Source organism: Mixophyes fleayi, chromosome 10, assembly GCF_038048845.1.
Source record: "Mixophyes fleayi isolate aMixFle1 chromosome 10, aMixFle1.hap1, whole genome shotgun sequence".
Classification (NCBI taxonomy): domain Eukaryota; kingdom Metazoa; phylum Chordata; class Amphibia; order Anura; family Limnodynastidae; genus Mixophyes; species Mixophyes fleayi.
In genome coordinates, this window is record NC_134411.1 from 69293095 (window position 1) to 69319260 (window position 26166).

The 26166-nt window shown below is 39.8% G+C and overlaps 1 protein-coding gene across 1 annotated transcript in view; it reads right to left on the bottom strand.

The window, feature by feature from the left end:
• Nucleotides 1–1383: 1383 nt before the first annotated feature.
• Nucleotides 1384–26166, bottom strand: part of ZNF423 (zinc finger protein 423) — a 200668-nt gene continuing 175885 nt past the window's right edge. The window contains exons 7-8 of the mRNA XM_075188844.1: nucleotides 23451–23566; nucleotides 1384–2027 (exon numbers count right to left, since the gene is read on the bottom strand). Of these exons, the coding sequence (XP_075044945.1) occupies nucleotides 1998–2027; nucleotides 23451–23566 (146 nt within the window). The 3' untranslated portion in view covers nucleotides 1384–1997. The remainder of the gene's footprint in view (nucleotides 2028–23450; nucleotides 23567–26166) is intronic.

The following is a 26166-nucleotide window of genomic DNA, read 5'->3' on the forward strand; positions in this document are numbered from 1 at the left end:
CCCCCACCCCCCTGACTGGTGATGTCATAATCCATTTGTACGTATTAAACTATATATTTTTTCTCTTACATTTCTTGCTTTTTGCTATTCACCAGCCAGCCACCACCCTGTCATGCTCCCCCACCCAGTAATGATGATCTCCCACCAGCCAGGCCAGCCACCACCCTGTCATGCTCTCCTTCCCCCTCAGTCATGATAATCTCCCACCAGCCAGGCCAGCCACCATCCTGTTATGCCCCCTCTCCCCAGTCATGATGATCTCCCACCAGCCAGGCCAGCCACCACCCTGTCATGCCCCCTCTCCCCAGTCATGATGATCTCCCACCAGCCAGGCCAGCCACCACCCTGTCATGCTCCCCTCCCCCATAGTCGTGATCTCCCTCCCAGTCATAATATATGGGCTCTGCTCTGCCTGTACCCCTCCCCCCGAGCACTTACCTCCTAATTCCTTGTGCTCCAGAACCGTCCTTTGTTCACTGTAGTGCGGCCGCGGTGCGCAGTAATCTCCTGAGGAAATCTCGTGAGAGTGAGACTATGAATCAGTCTCACCCTCACGAGATCTCTTTACTAAGGAGATTACTGCGCACCGCGGCCGCACTACAGTGACAGGCTATCACTGACGGCAGGCAAGCAGCCTTTCTAACATCCCACCTCTGACCCTGCGCTACATGAAAAACCCCCAAAGCAGCATCATATGAAAAAAAATTCTAGGGCCCCCCAGCTGCCCGAGACCCCTGGGCTCTAGCCCATAAAGCCTTCGACTTAATTTGGCCCTGTGCATGACCTGTACAATGGTACCACAAACATAATATTAAAGGCTATATGCGGGAAATAATGTACTAATTAATTACTTGCCTGTTTTTTTTCTTTCTTTCTGTTGAATTAAATTTCATGTGAAAACTCGACCGCTATAGGGGTTGGTCCATTAAATACAGCATCTTTGTAAGATTTAAAAAAATTTATGTAAGCAGTGTTTAGTTTCTGCAGCTATAAAAGCTGATTATGTAATGTAATATATATGTTATAGTGGACCGATACTCATGTAGCCCACACACACACAAAGTGAAATAGACGCAGTTTTGCAAATATCAAGAGCTTCACTGCCTCTTATTGTGTAGATGTTTGATATTATGATACTAATCTAGCAATTTCTGAACAACAGTATTTACAAATCATTAGCAAAGTAACAAAATGATTTCCATTATCCTTGTATTTCACATATAATTGCACTATAATATGAACCTCAATTGATTTTCTAGACGGTATTATAATCCCTTTAATTGCAGCATTGAAAACATTCCATTTGTACTTTCCACAGAAAAGATTAATGTGAGCTGGACACTGTTTAATGAAGGAACAGACAAAAGGCTTTGAAAACCAAGATTTTGTTTTAAACTTATGTCCCTTTATTCAACTGTACTTTAGTTATTGCAAATCAGATAAAGTCACATTTAGAAAGCAGACCATCCAGTTGCTGATTATATTCATTAGACTGTCCTCTGTGAACTGACGAATCCAATCAAAGCATTAGTTCCATTTTTTTTTTAAGTAAAAAATAAAATAATAAAAGTGGAATAGACAGCTGTCAGTCCAATCACATCACATAAAAACACACAACTAAAAATTAGCAATTAAATGGTGAAGAAAATAAAAAATAACACTTCAAGCATTGAACTATCAATATAATACAATAAGCAACCAAAGACAATGTCATTGGAACTGATTATTCTAACACTATAAATTCAGTCAGAAGCAGAAGCTCTAAAGAACACTAGTAAGAAGCAGAACAATAAAAATACTGAACATGAAATACTTTTAATCTCTCCCATTAATATTCATTTCCAGCTGCTTATAATAGCAGCGCCTCATGGCCAAATCATTAGAGTTTTACATCTGGGTTGCAAATGACACTTTGATTGGATGTAATGTTCAAATGGTTTTCCCCACTGTGCCTCCGTCAAGTCTTCTGCGGAGAGAAGTCCTGTAGTGCCACCGGCTCACTGTGCGTGCTGGCTCAACGTGTGGTTCTAAAAAGACGAAGAAAGGAGAAAATGCATGAGGGGCGCAATAATAGAACCCATACCCTCCTACTCAGTACCATTTATGAAGAGCGTCACATAAAAGCCTCTCATTTGTTACAAAAAAAAAAGAAGAAAAAAACAGGAGAAAATGAAGGAAAAGAAAGCACATAAGGAATGGCTGCCAATATGACACATAATTCTTTGTACTGATGCTGACATGAACACAGATCACCCCTCCCGCAGCAGCCTAGTGCTGCCACCAGGATTTCAATGCACACAGGGAGGTGGAGATAAATAAGTAGCAACGGGAAGGGAAGAAAGCCTGCCCTGGGGGATTTTTTTTCTGGCCGCAATGATAAAAAAAAAATAAAAAAATCTCTCCATCACCTTCAGGCCGTTTACCGTATTGTATCCTTTGTTCTCTACAACAACTGGAGAGAGAGTTCCTTTGCCAAGAGAAAATAAATTGGCAGAGATGTGTGTTTACAACCCTAGAAATGCCTGAGCAGATCCAGCTGAATTCCAAACTGCTCAACAGCAACACATGTTCATTTTGGTGATAACCTCTTCAGTGCCAGAGCAGACAGCCATAGATGCAGGACAGACACTTACCCCCACACACAGACAAACATGCTTTCCTAGAAATTAATCATATCCAGTTCCAACCTTTGGCCCCTTTTGGCATTAAGTAAACAAATAAATTAATTAACCAAGCTAAATTTTAGTATACAATTAAGTATACAGTAGTGATAAAGTCAAAACATTCATTTACTGAAATAGAATATTGAGGGACATTTAGTAGAAACAAAAAACTATACATGCTAGTCCATTTTAATCTGATAATGGCGTCAAAGGTGATACAGAGATGTAGGAGGAGCGTATGCTGGAAACTCTACAGGAAAGGCCAACGTTGGATAAACTCTGCAGGACAGTATAATCATCATTTATTTATTTATATAGCGCCACTAATTCCGCAGCGCTGTACTCGCATAACTCCCTGCCCCATTGGAGCTTACATAAATTCCCTAACATACACACACAGACAGACTAGGGTCAACTTGATAGCAGCCAATTTACCTATTAGTATCTAAAGAATGTTTAAATATAGGATCCTTTAGGTCTGTTTTGCACATATAGCCTCCAAAAGTCCCAAGCTGCTAATAATAATTGATTGCTATAGGTTACTGTAATGTATTTTTCAGTGTTCTTACATATTACACAAGAACTACTACTATTTAAAATTATGGTGCACAAAAATGGTGTAACCCATGACAATCAGACTCATTTTTCTTAAACAGCTCAGAAAAGGAAAGCAAACATCTGATTTGTTGTCTGTGCACATTACCTCATTGCAGTTACCTACTTACTTTAGTTGAATTGCAGTGTCTGAATATTGTGACAACCAATTGTATCTAATTTACTTATTTACTACAAAACCATGTTTTATTCTATTTTGGTGATGCAAGAGCTGCCATAAACTGACCCTTCACGGGCATCAATATAATGAAGCATTTTCTATTTGCATATATTATATCTATCATCTTCCCAGAAGATGATAAATGACACTCCATCATTCTAATGACATGTGCTTAATGAAAATTGTCTTTAGGAAATAGTTAACTAATGATTCTTCCATTGAGAGGGCTCCATCTCCTGGGGAGCAGTGACCCCATTCAAACAAAATATAAAGTTTCTAATGAGGCCACAAGGTGGCGAGCACTACAGATTTCAACACAACTACACAAGTTTTGTGTCAAACTATCTGTAGGGACATACTCTTATGAGGTTTCCAATGTAAAGAGACATAGAATCGCAGTGGAAAAATACACAAACTCACAATTTTTCTATAAAGTAAAATTATTTATCCTGGGGTTAGTCTAGTTTTTCTCACAGCTGCTGCCGTAAACCAAGAGGTTGGTGACCCCTGATTGCTCCTCCCATCACCCACCTGCTGGCATTTTACAGTGATGAATGTAATTAATCTGCAGGTTCTGTATTGACTAGGGTAGGGAACAGCTTAGTAAAACTGATCAAGTAGGTGCTAGAGCAATTTTAAACACTAATCCAGATTTATGTTTGGACGTACATTTGTCTAGCGTATCTTCAACATCATCACAATTTAAATAGCATCACCAATTCTGCAGTGCTGTACACAGAAAATTCGTTATCCCCATCAGGCCCTGCCCCAGTTTAAATTCCCTAACACACACACAGACTAGGGGCTAGATTTACTAAGCTGCGAGTTTGAAAAAGTGGGGATGTTGCCTATAGCAACCAATCAGATTCTAGCTGTCATTTAGTAGAAGGTACTAAATAAATGACAGCTAGAATCTGATTGGTTGCTATAGGCAACATCCCCACTTTTTCAAACCCGCAGCTTAGTAAATCTAGCCCTAGGATTCATTTTGCGAGCAGCCAATAAACCTACCAGTATGTTTTTGGAGTGTAGGAGAAAAACGGAGCACCCACAAGAAACATATTCAAAACACAGGGAGAACATACAAACTCCACACAGATAAGGCCCTGATCGGGAATCAAACTCATAACCCCATGGGTGCGAGGCAAAAGTGCTACCACTGGAGCCACTGTGCTGCCCAATCTTGCGTGAAATAGCTCTGAGCAGGTTAATAAACTGACCGTAAGCCAATGAAGACACTTGCATGCAATTTATGTCCGAACGCAAATGACACTTAAGCCCATATTCACCCATCCTGAGATCTGTTTCACTCTGAATACGGTAGGAACTACGCTCAAGTTCCGTGCTCTTTTATAACCTGAATCAGGCCCAGTGTGGCCCGACCAGGGCCTTATCGGTGTGTTCTCCCCGTGTTTGCGTGAGTTCCCCCCAGGTGCTCTGGTTTTCACCAACACGCCACAACACACTGGTAGGTTAACCAGGTGTTGACAACATTAACACTAGTCTGTGAGTGAGTGTGTATGTTAGGGAATTTAGATTGTAAGCTCAATGGGACAGGTACTTCTATGAATGACAAACATTCTCTGTACAGCGCTGCGGAACTGGTGGCGCTATATAAATAAATGGTGATGATCTGCATGGCATTTTTCACCCTTTCAATGTAAAGATACTAATGTCTCTGCTACAAAAAATGTCTAAAAAAAATATATATAGGATAGACCAATATGCTGGTGCAGTTGGTGTAAATATGAATGTACACTAACTGAGAACACTATAGAAAATAAAATGTTTAGCAACAAATCTATTACATGGTTTCTTCAAAAAGGTGTCCTCTTTGGCTATTTCTGTTGAGAAATAAGCAAAGAATGCAAATGAATACGTGCACTGTCCTTTCAGTAGCGCCTATCCATGCAAGACAAATCCATACTCATTTAGCTGGTGTCATTTAAAAGATAATGCACAATCATCACTAGACGGGGAGACACAGTCTGCAAGCAGAGGATAGTATTTGAAATCTGTGTGGCTGCTGCATTGATTGCAACAGGCAGTTCAATAACGGAATGGTATGTGGTTCTAAATCTGATAATGAAGTGCTCAATGGGAACTCTGCTCTCTGGAACAATACAGAATCAAGGTATGTTCAGCTAAGCACGCCTGGGATTTATTATATTATTAATATATCAGTCTCGCAACAGACATCACACCAGCTTAAGCATATATACATTTTGCTTGTATGTCTTATGCAGCACTAATAACACCATTACGTGCTATGTAGATATACGATACACTGGATGTGAAGACGTAAGCTGGTACACTGCGGAAAATACATGTCAGAAGCTGTATAAATCGGATTAAAGAAGGTAAAAAAGCAACGATCTGTTACATACGATATTAAAAATATTTTTAAATGTAAAAGGAGTACAAAATAAAATAAAATAGTCAGCCAAGATACAAATAAAGTGTGTTTTACCATACCCCAATTCTTTAATATTTTCTTTTATGATCTTATACTTATTAACAGAATGACTGAAATATACCTGGAAAAAAAAGCATTGTTTGTCCTCACTGCACACCTGGTCATTAGCAAACAGGAAATCTTTACAGCAGGGTTTGGCAACCTGCAACTCCCTAGCGATTGTGGAACTACATACCCCAGGGGGGAAACCACCAGCCCAGCCATAGGTGGCCTACCTCTGCTTTACACAACACCGCCTCTCTGGGCAGCCAGAAAATAAATAAGTTGTCTCTGTTGAGATCTACTGTCATAAAAAAACATGGTTCCCCTCTGAAAATGTAATTACTGTTCTTAAAAAAAAAACAACACAAAAATGATGAGAGCAGTAATGTACTGTGCAGAAATTATTTTCATGTTATACAATACCACAGACACAAAAAACAGTCTATATCAAAATAGGCAATTGTGATAGAAATAGGGATAGTGTATTTATATCTTCAATCCTTTCCAATGGGTGAATAAGAACGATGTTTTCTGCCCCTTGCAGTTAGACAGGCTTATTTTTAGAGCAGTTTGACTGTCATCCAAGAGCCTAAGACTAACAGATGGCCATTCTTAAAGCTTCATATGCTCACTAGTTTGCACTTCTGACAAAACGTAAATGTACTCGAGAGTGTGCCATAATCGGAGCTCGATAAACATATTCTGGTCCTATTCACTTAATACACTTCATTAAAACTAATAGGCAAAGTTCATAATCACGTCTAGCTGTTCTTTCATTCCAGGTCTACTCTGAAAAGGCATGTGGTACACCTGCACCCTGCAATGGGTTCATTTCTTCCATATTACGTGACGTAATGCGTACACAAAAGCAGACTTCACCAACATAGACTGCTTTAGGATGTATTGTAGGTAGAAATGTAAATGATAATTTTCCCGGGGAGCTCAGAGTACTAGTTACCCTGTCAGTGCTGTGCGATTTCACTTAGTCTTCATATTACTCAATGACTTGTCTGAGTACGCAGCTTGGCTAACGCTAGAAGAGTTCAGTCAGTGGGGTCAAAGCTGTAAAGGTTGCTGTGCATAACAACCCAAATGGTTTAACAAGTGCCAGGAGCTGAAGAAATAAAGGTGCACAGCAAAGAAACATGGGCGAGACCGTCTTGTGAGGCAAAGGTTTTACTCCATAGGCGTCCACACACGTGAAGTAGGAAAAACTCTATTTTCTAGTTTTTAGACTAAGAGCCGAGGTACCATTTTATTGTAATTTGTTTTGGCATGAGATTCCATGTAACTGGGAAAAAGAATCCATAAACATGCTGAAAGTGAGAAGGTTATTCTCTAGATTAACGTCATACACTTCATGATCCCAAGCATTTTCCACTGCTCTGTTTGACTGACATGTGCTTGTAGATGTGCCCCCAGGGGCATTTAATTTCTACGGAGCTAGTATCGCTTTATAAAAAGTGTAAAAAAAAAGGGACATAATTTGGTCATATAATTTTCTTTGCCCATTATTCATCAGCCCTGGACTTTTTACCAACATCACACATGTCTATGAAACAACACAAATTTTTAATCTTCTCAACCAGTGTAACAAGGGTACTCTCATGTGTGGCTTAAATATTGTGCTGGATGAAGCCACAAGTATTCTACCATTACTTTAGAATGTGGTTCGAAGGAGAATTGTCCAATCGTGGACTATGGGTAATATTTTATTTTACCGTATCTGAGAAAGCATTATGTTGGCTTGAAATATTCAGGTTAATAAATGCAGAGGAATAAGGTTTTAAATGCAGATGTCTCATAACCACTTTTTAGGACTATTTATAGTGATGAAAGCAAAGAAACATTACTCACAGATATATTTTCTGATATCAGTTAATACTGAACACTGTTGTATTTACAAGAACCAATGAGAAGTCTGTAAACTATTCACTAACAAAATATTTAGTGCAAAATATCAACTTGTTTTTCAAGCTCCAAAGAGCTGAAACAGAGCAAAAGTATTAATTAAGCAAAACAGATGAGTTCTATGGACCCTGAACAATGCCATTACGTATTCAGGCCTTTATCTGTAGGAGTGTATAATGTAAAATTTGGAAGCAAGGTTTTTTCCCATTTTTCTTTAAAAAGGACTCAAAGTAAGTATCTGTCCTTCAGAAGGAGGCTTTGCCATGTCAGAAGGAACATGGTTCATTTGGATTGTATGTATGGTAAGAAAGGATTACATGAATACTTGCTATATTCAAAATAATCAAAATTCAACAGTATATTACAGTGCATCAAATATACAGAAAGTACCCCTGAAACGCCATTTCCCAAAGCAGAATGATTAAAATCTTGAAAAAAAAATATTTTTTGTGGTGTTCTGTTTTATTAACCGCTTTTACATTGGTATGTTGAAGTGGTTTTCCACCTTCAGATGAAAGATCAGTAAATACAGAATTAAAATATATCCTGCTGGGGCAATACAATTACCCCATTGCAACAATGATTGCATCTTAAGGACACAAGTTTTAAGCTATGTTCAATGGATTCAGTTTATTTAAGCTACAGGGGACAAGAAGTTAGTGATTAATGCAGCAATGCAAATGATATTTCACAAAAAACACAAAACATAACATACAGTAAAGTCTCTTTATTGTGTGATGTAATGGTGGAAAGCACTACATTAGAGGAAATTGGAAAAGTTTAATCAAATGAGGAGCTTGTGGGAGAATGAAATTAGCAATTTGGGAGATGTGGGAATTAGGGGTGCTTTTTTGACTGGATGATACCTGTCAATTAGCATACTCCTCCTTTATTCGTTCTGCCAGGGGGTAAATGTATCAAGCTGAGAGTTTTTCTGCATTTTTGAAAAACCAATCAAATTTTAGCTATCATTTATTTAGTACATTCTACAAAATGATAGCTAGAATCTGATTGGTTGCTATAGGCAACATCTCCACTTTTCAAACCCGCCGGAAAACTGTCAGCTTGATACATTTACCTCCAGGTCATATTCTTCAATTTCTATTTACGTTATTGCTGAATTATTGCAAACAATTATTAATAGAACATGTGTTCTATTATTTCTTTAATATGCAATAAAACAAGTTATTTGACAATAAAATAAGTTATTTTAAAATAAATCAAAACCATATTCTTTTAATAAACTGTATGATAGTTTTTGCAATTATTTGACTTTTAGCTGCAAGGCAGCCTGGGCTTTTAGTTGATCCTGTTTTTAGCATTGGTGTGGAAGGAATTGTAGCATCTGAATTTAGAATGTTATACATTCTAGGCACTTTGAAATGATACAATGCAAGTACGGACATTTGTGACGTGTCAACATGGTGTACAATTTATAAACCTGCACACTGAGAAATAAGAAAATGCAAATGGTTCCATGTTTGTAACCCAAAGCAAGCAAATATATTTGCTTTTTTTCCAGTCATACTAACAAAATCAGAATGGTTATAAGTTACAAAGATAGAGCGATTTTCCGTAGGACTTTGATACAAGTATCATCTGATTGGGTGCAGTCTCCTCCTTCAAAAAACAAAAAGAAAAAAAATATATATGTTATTTTGCTTTCCAGCAAAACTCATACCTACACCAGTGTAATTCTCCAGCAGGAGGATGGCTAATTTTAAATGTGAAAAAGATGATTCTATTCAATTTGACATTTAAACTTGTTTGACACACGGTGCTGGAAATATTTAATAATCACCACATGTGTGTGGTGGATGTAAGCTAGATCACAGAATACATTCCTTTACGTTCAACTGGAAAAAAGGGTAAAACAGGCGTGAACTGTCAGTAAATAATCCCTGCTGTGTTCACAAACGCATTAAATGCAAAGTGAAACAGGCTGTCAGAATGATTATGCGTCTCTCCGTCTTCATTGGCTTTATAACAACATCTTTCCTGTCTCTGGACGGTTTCCTTCAGTGGGTGACCAGATAGCGGCTCTATGCTTAATAAGGACAAGCCTACAAAATGACCTGTACTGACCGTTACACCACAGTCAAAATGTGGTACATTCCTTTGTAGGAAAACAGCACAGTTACATTGAAAGTCGGATGTGCCTGGGCTGCGAATCCTAGTACATATTTTCCTTTCACTTTGAGAAAATAACACCACAACAACCAAAATGCCAGATCTTTCGTAGGTCTATTAAAGTCCAGATTACAGGACTTTAAATCTTAATGTACCGTTCAGTCTCCTTTTACCCACACTCCAGAAAACCAGGCATTCCAAGGAGTTGAATTTCCGTAATTGTGAATGTTACCACAGAATTCACCTCAATTACAAACTAGTCATTTTGACAGACTCTACTCAATCATAGGAATCCACTCAATGGTCTTGTTCGCATTAGTCTATTTGTCCTCAATTAACATACACTACATTTAAGTAATATGTATAATCGTAGACAATGGCTGTGTCTTCCATATCTTTTTATGGAGATGTGATGGCTTACAAATAGTTCTCACTTTAACCTTTTACTTTAACAGTGCTGTATATTTGGCACAATATTGTCATGGACCTATAAGCTGCCCTACTTTACGATGTGCACCAACTTAATATAAAGCTATACTGTTTCCTGACCAGCAGCTATAGTGTATGCAACAAATATACTTTAAGCTAGATACACACTACAGAATTTTCCACCAACTTTTTATGCCGATCGATTTTACATGCAATCGATGTTCCGATCGCTCGGTCCATGGACTGCATACACACTAGCCTTGTTTAGGACGATAAAGGGAAGAGCGGATGTCCCTTTAGCGACTTTTTACAGCCATGTTGTCATGAGCAATGACTGTAATTTCATACTCACTGTTGTGTATCGGTCGGAAGTTTATACACCCTACACAACGGAAACGAGATTGGAACGAAAATATTAAACGGTACGACCAACCAAATGAGGCGACAATCGTCCATTTCGACAGACTTTCGACCATCGTGTTGCTACACACACTGACCCGACTTTTGAACAAGCGGTCGTATGTCGGCTGATTGAGCCGATTATTGGACGAAAACCGTGTAGTGTGTACCCAGCTTTACAAGTAAAAGCTCAATCTAAATGATTCAGTCACTGCAAACTCTGGTAATGTAAACTACTTGGTAGTAAACATGGCAGAGATATATATAGCACATTCCATCCATATAAACGCATGGCTCTAAAAAAGTATACTGTTCAAGGACAAATTAGAATAATCCAGTATATGGCAATTTGCAAAATCTGGTTGACAAGACTATTGTTTAGTGCAGAGTTTATATTCTGATTTCAGTACACGTAGTTTAGTTATCCTTTGTTTATAAAGCACCGTTATATATAAAAAATAAATAAAAAAGGAGCTGTAGAAAAACACTTATCAAAATATTGCAACAATGGGATATTAGCGACTAAATAAAAGACAGAGGTATATCTTGAGGGCAAGGCCAAGGATCAACAATCAATGTCAGCTAATGCTTCACTTCACTTGTCACAATTCTTTTAATGAAAAAGACCAGCTTTAATAGACAGACTATCCAGTGTTCATCAGCTTTTCTGGTCAGTGCCTTCAATTGTAATGTAAATTTACCTACTAAATATTTAACAAAATACAGTGGTAATACATCTTAGTAGCATTATGCTAATGTAACAACATTATTTTGAGGCCATTCAGCATTCCAAGCAAATTGCAGTTAAGACCGAATTAATTCAGTAAGCCAATGCAAAGGGTGTCAGAGGGCATTAGTAGGAACATGAACACTAAATGGATTTAACAATTCTGCTGCAAAATTGCAGAATTCTCTGATATTGTTTAAAAAAAAAAAATATACGATCGATTTTATACCTTTTGACTAGATACCTTTTCTAAATGGCTCCAGCCCCCGCCCACCCCACCCCCCATTTACATAATATATTGTCGGTCATATATGTATTTTCTGTACAGCAGTGTGCAAAATAGGTAAGTAGTAAGGCTTAAAAGACAAGCATAGGTTATTGATAAAGCATCTATAGAACACTATAAAAGCAATGCACACAGGTAGATCAAGCCTGACAAAGCATGCTGGGATTATAGTTGAACAGTTTTCCTACCCCTGGTCTAGCTCAAAGAAAGCCATTCTACCAAGCAGGTCACTGAATGATTCACTGAACTGACAGCTTGTTTACTTTGTAAGGCTGTGTAGCAAATAACACATTTTAACAAGCAAAATGTATATTAGAATTTTTTTTTAAAGCCGGTAAAGAGATGCCACTGGAATCATCTTTAGCTGCCTTGGGAAATGTTTCTCACCACTGTGTTGTGAATATAAAAATCTCAAGAGGAAGTCGACATAGAGATAACTGGAAACTATCAGAAAACATGGTATGACTGACAAGAAACGCACCCAACAAAGGAGTAACAGTGTGTTTTACTCAGGGGGATGGAGTTCTGGGAATTAATTTTCTCCCCTTAATGGATGCGGCTCATGTCAATATTTACATTCTACAGGTGCACACTAGAAATTCATGTAACTGACAAAAGCTAAAAAAGGTGTTACTGGGAAAAGCTAATTGGATAGTCATTTTGTTATTTTTCTTTTAAACAGAGCTGAGCTGTCAATCTTTCATAACACCCCTGAAAATCCCCCTTTAGTAAGTTTGTGTGATATGAGCAATGTGATTGTCCGAGATTGGGTCCCATATGTTTATATGGACATTTCTGTATTGTAATAGGGGGGTATATTGCTGAAACTACTTTTTTGGTTGACATGCAAAGATGATACATGTGTCTGTATACTATTTGTAAATATCAGTCATATTCTTGTAGTTGCAAATGGGGCATGCCCCCATTGTTTTAACATGAGGGCAATTTGGCATGTATCTGACTAAATGCATTATGACCTGGTACCATGAGTGTCTCTTTTAGTTTGCAGTGATTATTATAGCAAAGGTTCTAATTTCTGCTCTTAAAATACCCAAATAGGGCATGTTTCTAGGAGTCCCCTCTATGCTATTGCACAATGTTATTATATAATCTTAAAGGGGGAATTCAAATACCGTTATTACGGTAATCGTGCGCTTAAATACAGTTATTACGGTAGTTTAAACGCCAGCTTTTTCTCGCAGCTCCCTGAGAGATAGCTGGGTTAAATTTATCTGAATAAAGGTAATAGAGATTTTGCGGTGCTACTTCGGGGGGATTTGAATTCCCCCCTAAAAGTAAGTATTTGAATTTCACTATCCAGAATTCCACCATCTCTAGAAGGGGTTTTATGGCTAGGAGAACACCTAAATAATTTCTTTACTGGGTAGTAGTTGTTTGCATGATTTTATCTGCACATAATCTAAAAGACAAATATCCATTTGAAACAATTAGAGAGAAAGCAAGCAGTTTGCATTTTTGTGCTCTAAAATTAATTTCATTATGTTATAACTTGGGGGGTTTCATGGCCAATAAAGTTACCAAAGTCTTTCACTGCAATTCTGTTTTACTAACTGAAGGAAATTTTAGCCTGTCTGTCAGGACAAAAAGTCAATAAAGCAAGCAGTGTGAAGCAACACAAGGCAGCTTTTTTTGTGTGTGAGCAACAACTGTAGCACAGACAGAATAAAACGTTGAAGGCTACATCTCCTTTATTGCAGACAAGAAACTCACTAAGAACAATAAATAATTGATGTGACCAGGGATATATGCTGATACCGCTACTGTTCTGCTTTACAGAACACGTAGGGGGCAGGTACACAGTGCATTCTTCCGTTCTATTATTACTACACTTCCTACCAGAAAACACTGTCTATCATTTTACCTGAAATAGTTTCTGTGCTAATTATAAGTTTCAGCTCTTTAAATGAGCCAGTGAATGGTAGGAGATGTTACAGAGACATACCAAATTTGCTATGATGAAATGGGTGCATGCTTCACAGAGAGAAACTGCTGAGACATATTATATTTAATCATCTACACATTTCGTGAAAACGGTCTGATCTCAGATATATAGAGAGGCTGCTGCAGAGTTATATGCAAAACGGGAGTAGGCCTAAAAGGAAAAAAATCTTGCACCTATTTGCAGAGCAGTGCGCATCTCCAGAGACGTCAGACTCCACATCATATGCACCTGGTTTATCATCATCAGCGCGTATTTGCACAAAACATGTGTTTCCTAACAGGGGTATCCGTGAGCATGTCTTTAGTGTACTCCGCCTGCGTTTGCACACCCCTTACGTCCCTCGTCCTACCTCTCTGGGCAAAGTGCTAGAATCACGCTAATCTACATAGGGGCATGTGCAGAGTGATTTCACACAATATACACTATGCAAACTGGCGTATGTCACACTCTGCATCAGCCCCATAGTGTTTAATGTTAAAGAAATCAAATAAAATAAGGAATAATATTCTAGACTGACTAGACAAATATGTGCCAGACACATTTATACTAGCTTGCTTAGAAAATTAGACAGTGCAAATGAAAATGTTGCTAACTTAAGTCTAGTATCTAGATCAGCGATACGCAACTTGCTAGGTGCAAAGGGGTCCTAATACGGTTACTATGAGCCACAAACACTGAGGACTTCACTAGCATGCTTATGAACTGCCAGTTAACATCAGCAGTATAGTATGCCAGCAGTATTGCGCACAAATAATCCCCAGTAATAGTATTGTCCAGTAACATGCCATCAGTAACGGCAATGACCAGCAAGCAGCCTCCAGTCACGGCAATGACCAGCAGGCAGCCTCCAGTCACGGCAATGACCAGCAAGCAGCCTTCAGTCACGGCAATGACCAGCAAGCAGCCTCCAGTCATGGCAATGACCAGCAAGCAGCCTCCAGTATTAAACAAACCGTTCCTTTTTCTCTGGTCTTCTTATATGCCTGTCCCTCTTAAAATCATCTTGCCAAAGGGTATCACTGCCTAAGCAGTACTTACTGTCCAACATTATTTGATATGTTTCGAGGTTTGCTCCACTAGTTTCTAATTGTTCACTGCAGCGGCCAAATACCAGCAAAGGGATATGAGACACTTTGATGTTTCTTGAATAACACCACTGCTGTCTCTGACCCTCCTTTTCTACTTGCACAAAGTGACTCTTCTCTTCACTCCACCCAGCAATCAGGGTACCTATGAGCAGACAACCAAAATTACCTTTCGGCCCTCACACCTTGGGCACATAAGTGCCGGAGGGCCACTCAGCGTATGCCAGGTATTTCCTACATAACACTGTTGAAAGTTAACTTGAATCCAAAGTGTACACAGGAACATCCCAGGCAAACAGAGGGACATCAACAATACCACTGCCTGTTTAAACAGAACAGGATGGAGCAAGGAGTGCATCTCTGAACCATTATAGGCATAAAAAGACACACTGAACTAGGGAGAATACCAGGTAATAATCATTCAGTATTGTAGGCAGTGTTTGTGCCAATTGCCTACAGCTCCTAACACAACGGCATTAGAAGCTGCCAACATTAACTCTGAGGGTAGTTGCATGAATGAACCTATACTACTGGGAGGACCCAAGATGCAATTGGCTGATAGAGGCGATGTCAGCGGTGCCGACGTGGACAGCAGTGTGGTGAAGATTTCTGGCTTTTTCACTTTTAACAGGAAATGCCTGAAAAGCCCTTAATGGGAGGGTTCTCGGGATTTTTCACTTAAAACCAAAATCCCTAATTATGAATGTCTTGAACTCTAGTAGTGCGGATGTCCTTCAAATAAAAGAAATCACTAGTATAATTTTTATGTATATAGAAATCTTAAGGAATTTTTCAGAATTGAAAGTCTTTAAAATAAGGCTCCATGTATGAGGGGAAACCTTCTGTTACATTACACACCTGGGGATTAATTGATCAAGCTGTGGGTTTGAAAAAGTGGAGATGTTGTCTATAACAACCAATCAGATTCTAGTTATCATTTATTTAGTACAGTCTACAAAATGACAGCTAGAACCTGATTGGTTGCTATAGACAACAACTCCCCTTTTTCAAACCCGCAGCTTGATAAATTTACCCCCTGATGTCCAGTACAACCAAAGAAGACCTATTGCAATGCTGACCACATACAGGCTGGTTGTGCTGCTAATCACCCAGCAACAGAATCAATTACAAATTTGGCCACATAAGCGCTCAATTTAGATGTAACCCAGCCTTTATAGAGTATGAACCAACTGCCTAAATCACTTCACTGGCCTGTTCCTGCAGTTGGAAGAGGACTGCACACACAGATCAACCGCGACCATTGTCCAGCCTCATTTACCAACATGATGATAATGATCCAAACAATTACAATTCGGTAATTATGTGGCACAGGGGCCGTTTTAGGTAGACACATGCTGCAATATCCACCAAATCGACTGAATACGGCTGTGATATCACAGCATGTGTTAGCCAGCTTAAGCCTATTAAAAGACATTATAAGGAGGAGCAGTTGCTCCCCCATCTTTCAAACATACTGTATCTAGCTGTATACTAGAGATTCCACCAGCTTTGTAAGCGCATCTTCAAGTAGCCCACACATGCTCCCGATTTCTAAACCAGGAGCATGTGGAGTGGGATTACAATGCAAGACTTACTATTATTAATTTATTGATAAGCCGCCACAGATTCCATAGCGGATACAGAAGCAAGTAACAAATAGAGGAGGTAATACATGTCAGTAACACAGATGAGTGGAGCTCACACAGAATGCAGCATAAGACGTGACAGGACGAATGAGGGAGTTAGACAGTAGACAGATGTGGGACGGTAGAACTTATCTGATGTGATCTTCAGCACAACAGCAACAGCCAGCCACTGGATTTACAAAAGAACACATTTGTGATAAAAAAGGGTTTATTATTTCATGAACAAAAAACATTGCTCACCAACATAGTATGTGTCCCTTCAGTGTCTACTACCAACATATCCTCTCCTCCACTCCCTCCCTCTGTTGGGGTTCCTCAAGGCTGTTCTTCTCCTTTACACCTCTTCTCTCTTTGAGCTTATACGTTCCTTTAACACACAAATCTAGCTCTCTGCTCCTCTCTTACCCCACGTGTCCAACTGCCTTCTGCAATCTCCACCCGGACGTGTTACGACCCTTACATTTAACAATTTCCTTATCTCCCCTATTCCCCAAGCCCGCTGTCTTGAGTCATCATGGACGCCACCCTCAGCTTCACTCTAGACATACAGTCCCTTGTACTGCCTCATTCTTCAAAACATTGCCGGACTATGCCCCTTTCTCACACAGTATATTACAAAAACCCTTATGCATTCTCTCATCATCTCCCACCTTGACTACTACAACATCCTACTACATTGTCTTTCTCTCATGTCTTTCCTGTCTACAATCATTCCTGAATGCTGCGGAAAGACTAAACTTCCTCTCTATCCTTGCACCGGCTCCCTATTTCCTCTAGAATTTAGTTCAAGCTTCTTACCCTCACCTGCAAAGCCCTCTCAAACACCTTCCTTTCATACAACTCAGACCTGATCATAAGATACACCATCTCGCCCTCTACGATCAACCTCTGACCCCTCTCCTCTTCTCTGGTGATCTCCTCTCAGTTCAAGGCTTTTTCTGTGCTGTTCACCATCCTCACCTAACCAGACTCTCTCAATCTTTTAAGCACTCTTTCAAAACAGCCTACCCCCACCTGATACTACCTAATCTGCCTGTATTACCAGCTGCAGTCCCATGCCCACTACAGGTCCCATAAGCTTCTATTGTATCAGCATTGCCTTCTCCCTCCAGACTGTAAGCTTTCACAAGCAGGAACGTCTTACGTCTGCACCTCCATTTCAACCTCGTCTGCACATGTTCTCTTTTATATGATATTGTATTTTGAGTTTTGTGGCGCATTACTAATAAACAATGAGAACCTAGCCTGGGGCACATTTTATCAGGGACACCAATGCTGTGGGGGGCCATTAGTATATTTATGCTCGTATGTGCTCTTGGCTAGACTAGTACCTCATTATTTTAATGTTACATTTCATCAAAAATAATATAAAATATATTTTTAAATTAATATTACTTCTAAAATGAAAGCAATATTTTAGAACTAAAGCACATAAAACCACCCTACAAAGGATTGAGCCAAAAGAGAGACAACTGGAAGAAATACTACAGGACAAAAAATATAATTACGACCATTTCATTTCTGGCCAAAGATCTAAATTCATTAACAGTTAAAGCGAATACATAATATTGGAAGAAACATGAGAAGTACCAGTCTCTTACAAGTTTCATCTTGATATTCCAGTCATATTACAGCACAATATAAACTGCATACTCACAATTAAAAATTCAAACTTCCACCTCGCTGAAAGCTGATATTTGCACAGAATTGCTATGTGTAGCTCTTATGAAATTAGGAACCGTGTAATTAAGAATGCTAATTGGGTAAAACAGTTGGCCATTAAGACTATAATCAGGACACTGGTTTATGGTATTTACCAAGTTGAAAATAGAAGCAGTGACAGGATTTCACTGGCTTTTAACCAGCAGAAAACACAGTACTTGAATTTGTTTTTACATTTCCATATAACAGTATAATAGGAAGATAAAGTAACATGGTTAACTCTAAAACTGCCAAACCAAGGAGCATTAACATGAATGCTTCATGTGATGCAAAATGGATAAGTACAGTTACTAATTGAAGTCTATTATTTAGGATGTAACAACTGCTGTTATTTTACGCTGTTTTCTAAAGGTACCTCGCACAGATGTTTAGCAAGTCCTCTCCCCACCCATTCACTCAGGAAAGGGGCTACATGGCTGTGCATCCAGCTTAGCTGGGCGGCGCTATCTCCCCCTCTGCCGACCCTCCTGTGTGTTAGCATTCCTAAAAAAAAAATGCAAGGATGGCTGAGGTAGAGGCGGGACACTGGCGCTAGAGACTGCACTCTGCCCGCCCGCCATACTAGCGAGGGAGCTGTGTTTCTCCAGTGCCAGTCTCCGTCAACTATATCAGCCCTTCCTACTGGTTAAAAAAGCTCACAAAGAGGATAAGGGAGCAGAGAAAGGGAGCTAGAGCTGCCCATGGGAGGCACTTGGGGTGATTTCCTGCTGCCCAGAAACCCCCCAAAAGGGGGCACGTCTCCCCGGCTTCTTACACAAGCCAATTTTTTCTCGCTGTCCAGAGTGCGCATGTGCTCATAATGGGAAAGAGGAGCTGTTCAATGACGAGGGCTGCCTGCGACTCTGCCCATAGCTCCTGGGGGCTGCTGTTAGAAGAATGAGCCAAGTCATTAAATAATTTCTTGGTGTGCATTCTAATGGGCCGCTCTGTAGGTCACCAAGTCACTTCTCTGCTGCATGTTTCATCCAAGAATAAAACGAAGGGAATAGGTTGGCTGTATAAACATTTGGTAATTTAGTGTATTTGTAGTACTAATTAGTGCTGTATGTGACAGTATCACATAGGTATGGTGGAGTGCATGGCATTAGTAATAATAGTATGTGATTGAGTTTGGATATGGTTTGCAGTATGTGCTGGTAGTATATTTAGCAGTAGTATTTCATTTGTTTCAGTGTGTGAATGTAGCCGGTGGTGGTGTTACTGTGTGTAGCAGTAGTACAGGGTAGTGATGGTATTCTTAGTGTATCTGGGAGTAGCATGTGGTAGTGGTGTTAGTGTGTGTGATGTGTAAGCAGGAGGCTATTCTGGCTGCCACACAGTCTCCTAGGAGCGCAGTCTGAGCAGTCTGAGGAGGCATTATGCAGAGTCAGTGTGATAAGCAGCAGAAAATTACTTATTATCACAACACTGACAGTCAAATTTGCCCCTGGCCCATGTAAGCTGCTCAATATTCTGGGCATGCTACAATGCAGTCCTCGATTGTGTGATCAGGTGAGGGTGGAGGTTCAATATCACTTGACGAACTATAACTAAAAACTAAACTGATCAGAACATTTAATAAATAAAATTTCTTTCTACAGGTGAGAGGTCCACTTTAAGATTCAAGTGGATATTAGGAATACTGTACATACAGTATCTATGTTAAATATATCTACTGTAACTGTCATAATAATTGTTACCTACTGCTGCTACACCATTAAACTATGAATTGGTCTGACTGCATGTCATACCAATGTCAGACTTCGAAGCCTCAGTAGACTAATTTAAATTACCTATGTTTGTAGGAATACGGATGTGTAGTAAGAGGAAATAAGGGCTGTATGGTGAAAGCTGCTTCCACTTGAGTGAATACAACAGAGTGACTAATCTCCTAAGAGAATCGCTAACACAGGGCTCACTCATACGGATTAACACCAAATAAGAGGAGTAGCATGTGAGGTGAACAGAGACACTTTTTGCTTTGTGACCAATCAATGCTTCGTCTCTGTATTGGGCTGATGCACAGATGATTTACCCTGACCTGATCTCATTCTAGAAAGGTACCTGCTGTACAGATGTCAACTGAAAAACAAAGAGGCATTAACAGATCCTAGGGGAACATTATTGTGCAGAGGAAGTGAATCTGGCGGACAGCATCCAAAATAACAGCACAGACATTAGTCTTAATAACCTAACAAAGCCTATATACCATATCATATTCACATACAATGTTTGTCATTTTCTATAAACAAATGCAGACACAGTGATACTGACACAGACACAAAGTAGCACTGCAATGGCAGATTCTGTGATTCACATTGAACAGTCTGTTTTTTCTCCTATGTGAGTACTGTAAAAAGGAATGAGGTCACTTATGTGAGCAGTAGGAGGGTTATGGACTGTTCATATGCACCACTGGTCTTGTAGGAAGGATGGCAGCGATGGCAGCTAAACGAAAACATAATCTACCTCTTCTAGAGTGTCTTCCATTATTACCTAGGGAACAGTGGACCACAGATTAAAGGGTCGTTGTTGCTTCCTAAGAGTAGGGCATTACTGCACGCAGGGCCAGTGGACAACTACATGGGGCCCAGACATGAAGTCTGTGGCCCCCCATATGGTGAGGAAAAGCTATACCCTGTACACTGAACATAAGTAGCAATACTTTGCAATATTTCATTTATACAGATGAAGGGTGGTGGTCACACTGGAGCAATAAACGTTCGCACTCTTCCAGTTTGATAAGCGCAGTGTTCATAAGCACACAATCACTCCCATGCTAAGAGCAAATACTGAAAGTGACATTAAATATATAATTAGACCTGATGATTTTGGCAGCGTATCATACTTGTCGAGCAAATAATTACCCGCACCGGTGTGGGGGTGGAGCTTGTAAGGACAGGTGTTTAATAATTCAGTGCCTGTCATAAACCCCACACCAGGTGGCGTGGATACCAATCCCTGCCTCTGTTTGGCTATGGTAAATGTCACTGGCCCACATTACAAAAATCTGAGCAGTGATCCCACTCACATGGATCCCTTCACACACCATTACTTGCAATAACAACTGCAAGAATATTACAGGCTCTGTGTCTAAGTCTTTATTAACATTTTCAGTGAAGTAGATTTTCTCCTACTTAGTCTGGGTACACACTACAGAGTTTTCCGACTAATGTGTTATCTACAACGATTGTACCTACGACTGAAGTTCCAATCGGTCAGTCAATGCCTGCATACACACTATACACGTTTTCATTTTAGCATGATTTAGCGTCCGGGCTGTGTTTTATGTCTGTCTGAACCTCGTCTCAAAAGATTGTGACTCCATACACACTGAAGCGATATGTCCCGGCAGCAATATGCTAAATAAATGTAAATAAAGCACATTATTCCCATCTGATTGACCTTTTGACACCACACCGCGTAGGGTACGTAGAAGCATCATAAATTTAAATATACACGCAGAGAAAGGAGTCGCTGTTTGAGGAACTATCAGCAGTCGGTCGAGCAATTGGCCGTGATTTTGTACACACTGCAGGATTGGATGGACGTTGGCATGAAATTTATAGTTCTGCTGAACAATCAAATGAAATGACTATCGATACTTTGGAACGTCTATTGTTCATTGTTACACATTAATACGATATTGGCCCAAACGGTCATTTATCACTCGATTGACCCAATAGTCGGCTGAAGACACTGTAGTGCGTACCCAGCCTAATTACCATTAAGTGTACTGAGAAGAGTATTTGCACCATGTGTTTATATAGCGAAGACAAACAATAGCTCTTGGATTAGTCATAATGATCATTGATAACTATACATTTTAATCATGAATCATCCCATTGTGCAGCTGTGTGAATATACGGCTATGTTGCTTTGAAGCAAGTGTACGAAATGCAAACTTTGCTAAAGGTGTATAAAGTCCCCAGGTCTGTAATCCACTACAGTTCTAGAGTAATAGCAATCAGTCAGTCAGCAAATAATTCTTAAATACACACCTGACAACAGTCACGGTAATTTGGGTGTTATTAATGAAACTGTTGTGGTTTCAAGTGCCGTTTATATGGATTGGTGGTGAGGTCTAATTTATCAGATTTTCAAATTGGGAATGTGGGTAGTTACAGAAACGTTCAAGCTGAACTGAAATGTTTGGTGGACTCACCAAAGCGCTATAACTGGTATGCTATGCTTTGCCATTTCAGCTTCAAGGCCTATGCCAGAAACCTCTTTTTCAATGCTATATGATATATTTCTTTAGTACTATAAATCAGTGTCACCAGCTGGCACATTTTTTGCCATTATGGGAAACATGACATATACATATATGAACTCTCTGTCTTGCCTTACACTGGCTCCCCTTCCCCTACAGAATCCTTTTCAAACTCCTTACCACCACTTACAAGGCTCTCTCCCAGTCTACTGCCCCTTATATCTCTAACCTCCTCTCCATTCACACTTCCGCCCGCTCCCTGCACTCGGCCAATGACCGCCGCCTCTCCTCCACTCTGATCACCTCTTCCCACTCTAGAATCCAAGACTTCTCCCGCGCTGCCCCCCTTCACTGGAACGACCTCCCTCGCTCCATCCATCTCTCACCCAACCTGTGCTCCTTCAAGCAGGCACTTAAAACTCACCTGTTCCTTAAGGCCTACCAACCATCCACTTAACCTCTCATCTCTTCTGTTTCTCCCCTGGCCCCTTTTTTCTCTCCCCTTTGCTTCACTGGCTCCCTTCTGTGCCCGATTTTGTTTACCCTCCCTTAGGTTGTAAGCTTGTATGAGCAGGGCCCCTCTTCCCTCCTGTCTCCATACCTGTTCTTCCGCTCCGTCTCTACTGTATTTGCCTGCCCGGAGTTTCTGAAGTACTGGTACTTTGTGTTTATTGTTCTGTACTGTTTTACCCTGTATAGTCTACTGTTCATACCGTGTACAGCGCTGCGGAAACCTTGTGGTGCCTCAAAAATAAACGATAATAATAATTTCATGTTTTTGTAAGAGACATTATTAATGACACTTTGGATTGTGAATTGCAGACCGTACTATGATTTTTTTGAAGCTTAATAGCAGAAAGTATTAAAGAGGGGGGGGGGAGGGATACTCTGCTTTCACACTTACATTAGTACTTACTAAATCTAACAGTAAAGGGTATTAGACACTGAGAAGCTGGTTTATTTCCAGCTTCACCACCATTTCTACAGTTCTGAAGAGGTTAGACGTAGATGGAAACACTACAGCAATCTTATGATGTTCAGAAAATAATTTCAGAAAAGTTTACCTGAAGCTCTGTTTGAAAGAAGAACTTCTGTGGGCACTGGGAACAGTCGTAGATTTTATCCTCTTGCCCATGAACCGCAAATATGTGCTGTTGTAGCTTATTTGCCTGTACAAAAACTACAAAATAAGAACAGTTAGACATGGGATCCACGGTTTTATACATGAACAGGGAATGCAATACAAATAGCATAACATGTCCACCTACAAAGTCTTAGATGATAAATCAAACCAATATAGTCATGTCCTCTTGAATTAATCACAAACATAAATCTTTATAATTAAAATGCTGGAACTGGATTTTCTTTTACTTTTAAAACATACTGTAAGAGTCGCATATAAATGGAGCTTAAAGTACACCTGTCAAGCAGGTTTGAACAGTCTACTATTAAAAGGAATGCTTAATCAAAATACAGGTTGCCTTCTATAAAATAGCAAAAAGGATTCACAAAATATATACATAACATTTTTGGAGTTTATCGGAACTGTATATATTTGAATACTATAAGTGTTAAGGAGGCGCTCATGCACATAAGATCTACTCAGTCAGGGCTGCTGTATTTCAGGTGATCTACCTCTAGTTTTGTTGACCAGGAATACATTTTCGTTTTAGAGACTCTTGTCCCCTGTGAAGGTATATTGCAATAGCTTGTAAAAGCGAGGCATTCATTTACACAAACCCTTGGGGTAAATCAGTGAATGCGTGATATAATTGTGGGTATCAAAGTAGGGACCAGGGATGGGGAGCATTAGCAGAGGCTGAGGATTTACTGGTCTATATTATAATTTACACCTTGTAAAATACACCAAAAAAGTGATGTATGATTAGATTGTGTGCAATGGCAGCTATGGTACCGATCACCATAGGGTGGAAACATTCTCTGAAAGTTGTATTTGCGCCCTATTATAAATATGGTTTTCCCATGATGGACGGACAAATGCACGTATATATGAACACAGCCTAAATGTATTAATTAGGCCAGTGTTGGCTTACCTGCGACACTCCAGGTGTTGTGAAACTACAAGTCCCAGCATGCTTTGCCAATATATAGCAGCTTATTGCTGGAAGGGTATGCTGGGACTTGTAGTTTCACAACACCTGGAGTGTCACAGGTTAGCCAACACTGGATTAGGCCTTTGGTGCTATTAGGGGCAGCATCTAATGACTATGAATTCTAGCACATGGCACGTCAAAGGAAAAATGGCTGCTGTAAATTGGAGATCCTAAAGGTCTCAAAACAGGTAGGCTGTACATTTTAAACAGGCAGCAACATTTATAACCACTAGGATTTATTGAGGTACAAAAAAAACAAAAAACTATAGACAACTCTTGACAGTTATAGTTTGTTGTTGTATCAATATGCTGAATTGTTGACCATACTATAAAGAAGTAACATGCCTTTTTTTAAAAGTACTTGACTTGCAGGAATAAGAATTATTTGCTAACTTCTACAACATGTCATTGGCTATCTGTCTTCCAGGATTATTGGCTGTTTTCTAGTTCACTCAAGACTAGCACTGAAGCAGTTAACTAAATTTCATAAGTCTCCAAAAGGTTCTCAGCTCAAAAAAGTGTTATAATATTCCTGAGATGTCTTTTTCCTTCCTTTTTTTTCTCAACATGCACTGTGATGTGAAGTATCACTCTCAGTCTATTTGCATCCTTTTGTTTTAATGAACAAACTGGTGCCTGTGGTCAATCATGCATTTAACTGCTCTCTCTTCATTATTTTCTGGGGAAAGACTCCCACACAAAGCGCTGGGACGTGGCGTTCTACCTGTAAACACATTTAGTTGGATTGTGTATAATTTGTTATACTGTACATTCTGCACATGTGCCGGGTGCCACAAATAAAATAAATGCTGTTGCAATGTATGATATCATAAGGTAAATTTAAAAACATAAAAAATAAAAGACCGTTTACTTTCAATAAAGTGAAATTCTTCCTATGAGCATGAGGATGTCAAGTGAAAACTGAATTATTTTGTAGAATATCTGGCTGCTGGCCGCAAGTTCTGTCCATGGCAAATTTGGCTACATACATCTGCTTCATTACTCACAGTACAGCCAGCCATTTGTTGACTGAACCAATGTTCATAAGAATACAGCCAATACACTATGAACCTCATTTAGAGTCGGACGCAAAGTCCGTTTAAGAAGTGTAGGAGTGGGAGTGTGCCGCAGCTTGGTAGGGTATTACGAGTGGCAAACAACCCCAGTTCCGTCCCACTCTTAATACCCTATCGAGCTTGCGCCACCTAATTCCTGCCGCACAGCTTTAGCCCTGTTTTGACGTGTGTTGCGTCTGCGCCTCACTGGGACTAGGATGTATTTACATGGTCACGCCTTCACAAATCTGTGTTCCTCCCATTCTCTCGTGGTGAGTCGCAAGCTGTCGCAAGTGTTAATTGCGTCCAAGATGCAGGCGGATTTGGAGCTTTCTGCACATGCGTGGTAGTGTTTTTTTGCTGGATGCGCCTAAAACGGATTTTGCGTCCGACTCTAAATGAGGTCCTATATGTACTAGTGACATCAATGGGCACGCCTTGAAATATTATCTCCTGATTAAGGGCCTGAGTAAGGGTTCAGTCCGCCCTAGGCTAATACGCTTAGAGCGAACCTTCACCTTAAGCGCCAGGTAGGTAAAAGTGAATTTATCCTGATTTAAATCCAGCCCCCCCTCCAAAAAACCCCCAATGTTTACATCCTGTGTTTTTGA